Source organism: Fundulus heteroclitus, chromosome 16, assembly GCF_011125445.2.
Source record: "Fundulus heteroclitus isolate FHET01 chromosome 16, MU-UCD_Fhet_4.1, whole genome shotgun sequence".
Taxonomy (NCBI): Eukaryota; Metazoa; Chordata; class Actinopteri; order Cyprinodontiformes; family Fundulidae; genus Fundulus; species Fundulus heteroclitus.
In genome coordinates this window covers 11,647,181-11,655,630 of record NC_046376.1, presented here as the reverse complement: position 1 = coordinate 11,655,630, position 8,450 = coordinate 11,647,181, and the positions used below count along the sequence as shown (strand labels likewise).

Here is an 8,450-nt window from a genome sequence, read left to right as displayed (position 1 = left end):
ACCATCTCCGTGGACTTTTTGAACTGCTCCCATCGGGCAAAAAAGGTTAACTGCTTGACAGCAAGGCAGCTTTGTTGCCTGAAAGTTGAACTACTGTCAAGATAATTCACTTAATATCAAAGCACTTCGTGTTTTCTCCATTTATAGTTTCCATGTAAATTTGTAGTATTTATTTAGAATTTTTCAAACAATAATCTTCTGAACAGGCAGAGGGCGACAATATGTTGTTAATTTGATGCTTTAAAATGAAATGTTTTTCTCTTCTTTTCTTTTCTTTTTTTTTTCGAGATTGGGTGTGTGTGAAGTGGAAATAAGAACGCTAAAATTAAAAACCGCTAGGTGGCGGTATTGTAGTGGTACGCAGAACGTTTTATTCAGCGGTTTTCAACGAAGAAGAGAGCTGTGCGGGTATTCTCCAATCAGAAGGCAGATCGTGCCCGCACTGCGCAAGCGCAGTGAGTGAAATATTTCATGTGTTGTACGTCGTGTCCGGTGGAGGTCACAGTCGTAGGTGCAAACTGAGGTGAGTTATAACACATGTTGTGATAAGGACAGCGAAAATGCACAATTGTTTGGTTAAACGTTAGTGTCAGAGTCATAATTACCCCGGAAATGACATTTTATTTTCACTAACTGTATTATAAAACGGTAGTTTTTGACCAGCCGGAGTGTTGAGTAAGGCGAGCACGAGTTTCCACTATCTCCATCAGCGCAAGCTAGCTGCTAGTTAAGATTTAAACCGCACAAGCAGTATTTATACACTTCTGAAACCCGTTGCATTCGATACAATCTTAGTTTTCATGCTAAGGCTAAAGTTAGCTAGTTCTGATTATAGCGTCTCCCTCTCTGTGCTAACTAAGCTAAAGCTAGCCAACGATGAGCTAAATTAGCTTTGCCCCCACAGCCTTGGTTGGCACCAATCAAGGCCACTGCCTGTTTGTCCCGCAGAGAAGGGATTAAAGGTGGCTTTTTAAGACTTTAAACAAAAGACTTAATTGGTTCACATGGCGTGCCCAGTGAGTAAAGTAGCAGCTGCGTCTGGGCCAACGAAGTTCTCCTTGTTTTCATCTGCAGGTCGCTGCTGTCATGGCCAAGCTCTTTGAGTCTATTGGAAAGTTGGGGCTCGCCCTGGCCGTCGGTGGAGGTGTTGTGAACTCTGCCCTCTTCAATGGTGAGTTCTGCGCATGAACAGCTTTTATGGTTAGAGGACGACTGGCACAATTTGGGTGTTAGTTTTAGAAATAGTGCACTGTAGTTTGTACCCCTATTTCATATTCACACACGGACACATTCTCCATTTCTTGTTACCTATATACAGAACTAGTTTGGTAAAGTTTAGCTGTCATGGAGATTTGTTGCTCTTTGTGCAGATAAATAATGGCTCTACATATCTAATATTGTCCAGTTAACTGGATGCTAACTAGTATGAGATTCTCTTGATATAATAACCTTGAGCAAAAACACATCTGTGTATTGCGTGATCAGATTTAATTTTAAACAAAAAAGCATCAGTTAACCGTACCGCTATATGAATAATACATTATCACTGTTACCATATTGTGCGTTTTGGTTTAATTAAATAATAGTGGTGCCTTATGAGACTGCTGAGTTATGGTTGTCTAATTTACACATCATGCAACCTCACATATTTCAAAACAGCCAGGTTTGTTACTATTCTTACCAGAGGTTGGCTTCAATAGCCGTCTCTCAGTCAGATGGCTGCAAGTGTTCAGCAACACGCGGCGTTGGGGCAGGGCAAGGTTGCATTGCTCTATAATCAATATAGGCAGGGGAAACTTAGGTTGTTCCAGCACTTTTTCTGACATCCTGTTAAAGGGTTTTAAACCATAGGAGTGGCAGGACAGAAACCTTGAAGAGTTTGCTGGTGAATATTCTCAGACATCCAGGTCATGGTCATTACAAGGCCTTTGTTGGGCAATACGATAAAGCTTGGAACTCCACACTACTCCAGACATTTTGAATTGATGGGAATGGAAAGCAAAATGTCTTCAAACTTTATGGGGGGGGGACTTTGTTTTGTTTTTTAAACTTTGTTGAATAGTTTGGAAACTTTAATTGGTTAAACCCTCGATATACCTTGATGCTGGTTACATCCCGACAACTAATGGAGTATTATGAAATATGACATGATTATTACCTTTTGATCAAATCCAAATAACTGATCATATTCATTCTAGTAGCTTAACCACATAATTTGAAGAAATAAAGTATTTTAAAGCTGGTAGGAAACAACCCTGGTTAAGAATTAAGTGAACTGAAAAGTGTTTAATAAAGAGAGAAATGGCGAGCACTGGAAGTCAACAGACTCACATGTATGCCAAGAGATTAAAGTTTCAAAGGCTACCTACTGAGCAAAGATGGTTTGCACTTTTAAACACAAGAAACTGGCATTATCTACATAGTTGCACACTAGTAATCAATATAAATACTGTTTATTAAAACGAATTGGTCTACAGTTAAAATGCCAGCATTTGTTTTCTGATTGTCTTGAAATAATCTGTTTTTGACACTTTTAACGGATTTACCGTTTTTAAATGTCAGTGAAGGAAGGATTTATGGGAATAAACGCAGCACCTTTTAAGAAAATATAAGACCCCATTTCCATGTATAATGTGCATTAGTGACTATATTTCTTTTTACAGTTGATGCAGGGCACCGGGCTGTAATCTTTGACAGATTCCGAGGTGTACAGGATGCAGTTGTCAGTGAAGGCACCCACTTCCTCATTCCTTGGGTTCAGAAGCCCATCATCTTCGATTGTCGATCCCGTCCACGCAACGTGCCTGTCATCACTGGCAGCAAAGGTGAATGAATCTAAGTTAATTTAATTCAACTTGTTAATATAGCATTTGTTCACAAATTAGATTCTTAACCACAAGTATATAATCATATAGATGGATGGATTCAATTCCATACATTCCAGTCCAATCCTAGCTATGACACAACACAATCTGTCATGTGTTATTATGGCAGTTGATAAAAATTATCTATTTAAGGAAGCCCTGGCCATTTCATCAGATCATTGACTTTACAGCAATCCCTCCTCAACAAGTGAACGAACGAACTGCAGCCTTTTATTCTCCAGCAAAATCAGACTCCGTAAAGACAGCTGTCTGCTTTTAGGCACTGTCCGAATCCCGTCGGTACTACAGAGAAACGATTAACGTAAAATCAAACAGTGTCCTGTTTCTGGATCTGAACACATCATTGTGACACTGAGGGAGTGGAGGAGTGGGTGATTTTTCCATGCTGGACATGAACACAGCATGGCACGCACAAGATCGTCAATCGGCGTCAGTAGCTGCTGGTCCAATCAACGAAGCAGGCATGGCTGACAGAAAGCGCTCGAAAGTATTGGCTCCACTTTTCAAAATGCGATGCAGATTATTCTCGCTGGAATATTTGTGACGCGAAGTGGAAGACCAGCTTCTAATCTAAGGAATCACCTGGTCATTGCTGCTGCTATATTTAGTGACTTTTCAAACCCACCCAGCAATCTTTTCTCAAAAAAAAGTGACTAGCGAAAAATCTAGCGAGTTTCTTCTGTGTTATTGGTGACTTGCCCTGAAACCACCAATTGTTCTGCAGTTATTGCTTTGAGAGAGCAGCAAGAGCTGCTGTGAGCCCCTTCCCACTTCTCCAAGCACTGTCTCACAGACAGCAGCTGCTCCCTCATCCGGAAACCCACCTGCAGTCAGAGCAAAGAGAGCAGAGGAGATCCACTCCATTTCCACATTGCAAATGTATCCCGCCCTGGATTACAAGGCAGGATAAACCATGTTTTTCAAGGAGCAATAAGCGATTTTTCACCACTAGGTGGGGCTTGAGCACTGTCTCGAGACCAAAACAGGATGTGTATCAAGCCATGCCTCTCCACCTCTGCTCCAGCTGCAACCCTGCACCCATTTTCCTTCTCACCTGTCGCCTCTTATGCGCCTGTTTGCATAGGATAAAAACACAGCAAAACAGCATAACTTTTCGGAGGAACATATCTAGTGAAGAATTAAGTAACGCATAACTATAATGCTGTTGGCAAGAGAACATTTTGATCCGCTGGGCGTGCTCTCCGCCATCTTGTGCCTCGGTTCTGGCGGTGGCCTTTTACAGGCGGGGAGTAGCTAAGCCCTGAGTGGCAGCTGTTCACATGCATGTACATGTGAACACCAGGTCATGGTGTATAGACAAGAAACTGGAGAACAGCACAAAGAGACGGTGCGTGACATTATACCATAGTCCACCTAAAAATATACCTTTTTAGTTGTTCACATCACATTTTTTTTAGTTCTTTCTATCTGGAATAATTAAAATTTGTTTATTGCTTATTTAATATATCATTTTTTTTCTCTGAAACTGTAGCACTAAAATTCACCTCCTTCACTGTTATAGAGTTAGGAAAAAATCATTTTGGTAAAAATTTGTTTTTATGGGGTGTGGGTTCAGACAATGTAATAACATTTCTAAGTTATTTCATAAGGTTCATTTGTTGATTCAAACAAATTTATATGTTGAGAAATAAATGTTAAAAATTACAGATTTTTTTTTTTTTTATTTTCTTTTTATTGAACTAACATTTATTTCTACATAGATGAACAAAGGTACCCAAAGTAGGTACCATTGAATACCGGTACCGTTTTGGTTAAAATCTGAAAGGTACCCATCGCTAGAGCAGACTCCCAAAAACTGTTGCTGTTCTCTGATTTAACATGTTGCATATATATTGAAACTATACAACTCATAGCCGGAAAGGAAGCGCCGACGCACTCATGAAATGATTTATTTCCCTCAGGGTTAAGTTCTGTTTTCTAACTCCCGTTTGAACCACTTGCTGTGCAGATCTGCAGAATGTTAACATCACACTGCGTATCCTCTTCCGGCCGGTGACCAGCCAGCTGCCTCGCATCTTCACCAGTATTGGCGAAGATTACGACGAGAGGGTGCTGCCGTCCATCACCACAGAGGTCTTAAAGGCGGTCGTGGTCCGTATCAGGAAACGAGCGAATGCATTTCTGTTGTTGTGTTTGAAATGGTGAACATGTCAAACATTCGTTTCCTCTTTACAGGCTCGGTTTGATGCAGGCGAGCTCATCACTCAGAGAGAGCTCGTGTCTCGGCAGGTCAGTGAGGACCTTACGGAAAGAGCTTCCACCTTCGGGCTAATCTTGGATGACGTATCACTGGTAGGAATCTGCTTGTAATACAGTCAACTATGTCGACTTGCTTTTTGGTGTTAACTTGAATTAATTTGTGGTCATCTTTTCAGACACACTTGACCTTTGGCAAGGAATTCACAGAGGCTGTTGAGATGAAGCAGGTGGCCCAGCAGGAGGCTGAGAGGGCCCGTTTTGTTGTAGAAAAGGTAATAATCCAAACGTGTCTGGCAAACCTTGGTGTACAATAGGGCTGGACGATATTAGCCTCGTAAGACCATCCTGATCTCGCAAGCTTTCAAGGTTTCACTCGCAGATCAGTCTGGCTACTTTCCGTTAAAGAAAATTTGGAGCCGTTCACCAAACAAAACGTCCAATCAGCATTGGCTTTGAGGCGGGTTGAGGTGTGACGCAACGAGAAGCACGAAAGTTCAGTCTAAAGAACATGGCGGCTTCAGCTGATGAAACTAGCGTTAGCGTGGCTATCGAGCAAGTTTTATCGGATTTACAGAGTATTTCTTCACTGAAAGAAGAGCAAAGCACTGCTCTGTAGGCTTTTCTCAGAGGAAAAGATGTTTTTGCTCTTCTCCCGACTGGTTTCGCAAGAGCTTGTGGTTGTGTTTTCGTTGTCGCTGTTAGTACGTCATATGCTTCATGGATCTGATTGGTTTATTTGGCCCGTCTATCACCAACATAGGCCAATCAGCTAACCAGTATTTTCGCCCCTTCCCAAAATTACTTCAACGGAAAGTTTCCAGATGGATATGCGGAGCAAATCTATCTGGCGGAGTCAGGTTAGGACGATATAGGAAACAAAGCATATCGATAAAATATAAATCTTATTGATCGAAATGAATAATTATCAACAAATTCAAAACATTTTAAGTGCAGCCCTGGTCATGTTATGCTGTTGCTTAATGACCTATTTTTAAATACAGAACACACAAACACTAAATTTTATTCAACCAACTTTGTACCAAAACTGCAAGTTTTTAAAAAGGAAAAGAAAAGAACTGGTGCTCTCTGAACCCTTTGAAGGGGCGGGGCTTAATTCATGGGTCTGTGTTTGTGATTGGTTGGGAAGATGTAATGACTGTAATAGCTTTGTTGACCCTTTTTTTTTTTCTTCTATCATAGATATATGTCTATCAATATGATATACATTGTTATTGAATTATCGTTCAGCCCTAATGTACGCTCTACTTGGTGGAAGCTTGGCAGTCTAAATCTGATATTTTTCTCTTTGTTTTATCAGGCGGAGCAACAGAAGCAGGCTGCCATCATCTCAGCAGAGGGAGATTCTCAGGCTGCCTTGCTCATTGCCAACTCCCTGATGGAGGCCGGTGATGGTTTGGTGGAGCTTCGTAAGCTGGAGGCTGCAGAAGATATCGCCTTCCAGCTCTCCCGCTCTCGCAATGTCACCTACCTGCCGTCAGGTCAGGGCACCTTGCTGCAGCTGCCCCAGTGATAGCACCCTACTCCAACTTTAACCAGCTGTGACATGGGCCATGGAGGAGCCGGCTTGATGATTCAGCAGATGGTTCTTGCGTCTTCACATACATTCCTCCCACTCTTTCTCAAACTACCACTGGACTGGGCTCTGCTGTTTGCAGCATGGTGGGGGGGATAGAGTGAGAGGTCTGTAAATACATTTATGAAGTCCACTGTTGTGTATGGAAGTTAATAAGAGAATTACTCCACCTTTGATGACCTAAACATAAAGTACTTTGAGAAAGATCATTAGTGCAGTTAATTTGAATTACAGCTATGCCTCAATTGGGAGCAGTGCATGTGTGGAAAGCAACATTTTAGCATCAATGGAACAGGTATTGGATTTGTTTAAAAGATACAAAATACAAATGTTATTGTGCTGGACAGTGTATTCGTAAAACAGTTGTCAAGTCTCGAAGAGGTTTTTCTTTTTGTTTCACACCCTTACTTCTGGCTAGGTTGTTTTCGCCCCCCAAATAATGTTCCCATCATGTATAAATTAGGATGTGCCTATGTAAAACTGAAGTGTATGCTCTGTCTTTAGTTTTTTATCGGCATTATAAGCAAGCACCATGACTCAGAAATTAAGTTAATAAAGATCTCTTTCTACCTCCCAGTGGTCATCGTATTCAGTGAAGGAGTAACGGAAGTATTTTATTTTTATTGTGTCAAACCGAACCAAATATCTTTTTATCCTAAATTGATCTGATGAGATAATTCCATTAGTCCTGTATTCTGCAATTTGGGTGAAAATTTGCAATCAAGCCCTCAGCTGTGGTCTATGATCTGCACTCCTAAAAAGATCCTCTGCAACCAGGAGCTCTGATTATGCCATGTGCATGCCTTTTTATTTTTTTTTGCAGTTTTGCTCCACAACACCAGTGACTTCTGACTACAAAGACTCTTTAATGCTCCATGACCGTTTACACTGGTGGAATAAATGTGATTTATTCTAATCTCTTGGTATTACTGGATCTCAGTTTGTGACACAGTTGATCTTAACATACTGATCGGGTAAATTATTTAGATTTGTACTGTGTTTTATTGGCACAACAGAACTATCTTGTGTCATTTTGGCAGTTATACGTCTGAATGACCAAAATGACACATGAGGATTCCTTATGTCATGAATCAGCTCAGATTATGGAGGATTTCTAATATTTACCACCGCTACTAATAACTTCGCACTTCTAATTACCATAGTCTCCTAAAGTCATAAGTCAGCTATAACACTTGTAAGTGGATGGGTCAGTTTCATGCAGCTTAGTCGAGAAAACAGAAGTAATTTGTTTTAGTACCAAAAATACATGGTTAGCAGGACTAAACAGGACACAAAACATAATTTATATTTTAAGTAGATCATAGTTTTGGTTATGTTAAAACGTCACTCAGCTGCACCTCATCCAAAAAATGCTGCTGCTGGAGTCCTGACCCAAACTAGGAAAATGGAAAGTTCACAGCACCTTTATCTCCTTACCGCCCTCCTGCTTGTAAATGTGTGGAACTGGATTTCAAGTTTTAATCACAAATGAACAGTCTTGGACCTAAAGACGTTTCAGTTGGTGGTGATGTAAACCATGGTTAGTATGTACCAGAATTAAACAAGTTGACAAAAGCTTTAGTTTCTATACTCCTCAGGTCTGGAACTAACTTTTTGAAAACCAAAATAAATAAAGGTTGAAAACACCACTACAGCTTTCTTTAGAAATATGAAGTAATCTCTGTTTTACATGCATATTTTTTATGCAATGTTTAAACTTTACAAGATTTTTTTCCAATCTAAGCCATTTC

The 8,450-nt window shown here is 40.6% G+C and overlaps 1 protein-coding gene across 1 annotated transcript; it reads left to right on the top strand.

Moving 5' to 3' along the window:
- The first annotated feature begins 402 nt into the window (after positions 1-402).
- On the top strand, positions 403-7,275 carry phb (prohibitin). The gene is made up of 7 exons (XM_012872039.3): positions 403-523; positions 1,075-1,171; positions 2,664-2,825; positions 4,855-4,997; positions 5,082-5,198; positions 5,282-5,377; positions 6,424-7,275. The coding sequence occupies exons 2-7, from the start codon at positions 1,087-1,089 to the stop codon at positions 6,634-6,636; spliced, it is 816 nt and encodes a 271-aa protein (XP_012727493.1). The 5' UTR covers positions 403-523; positions 1,075-1,086; the 3' UTR covers positions 6,637-7,275.
- The last annotated feature ends 1,175 nt before the right edge of the window (positions 7,276-8,450 follow it).

Coding starts and splice junctions, on each gene's coding strand:
- phb (XM_012872039.3), top strand. CDS start 1,087: ATGGCCAAGCTCTTTGAGTCTATTGGAAAGTTGGGGCTCGCCCTGGCC. Junction 1,172..2,663: donor GAACTCTGCCCTCTTCAATG/GTGAGTTCTGCG, acceptor TTCTTTTTACAG/TTGATGCAGGGCACCGGGCT. Junction 5,378..6,423: donor CCCGTTTTGTTGTAGAAAAG/GTAATAATCCAA, acceptor TTGTTTTATCAG/GCGGAGCAACAGAAGCAGGC.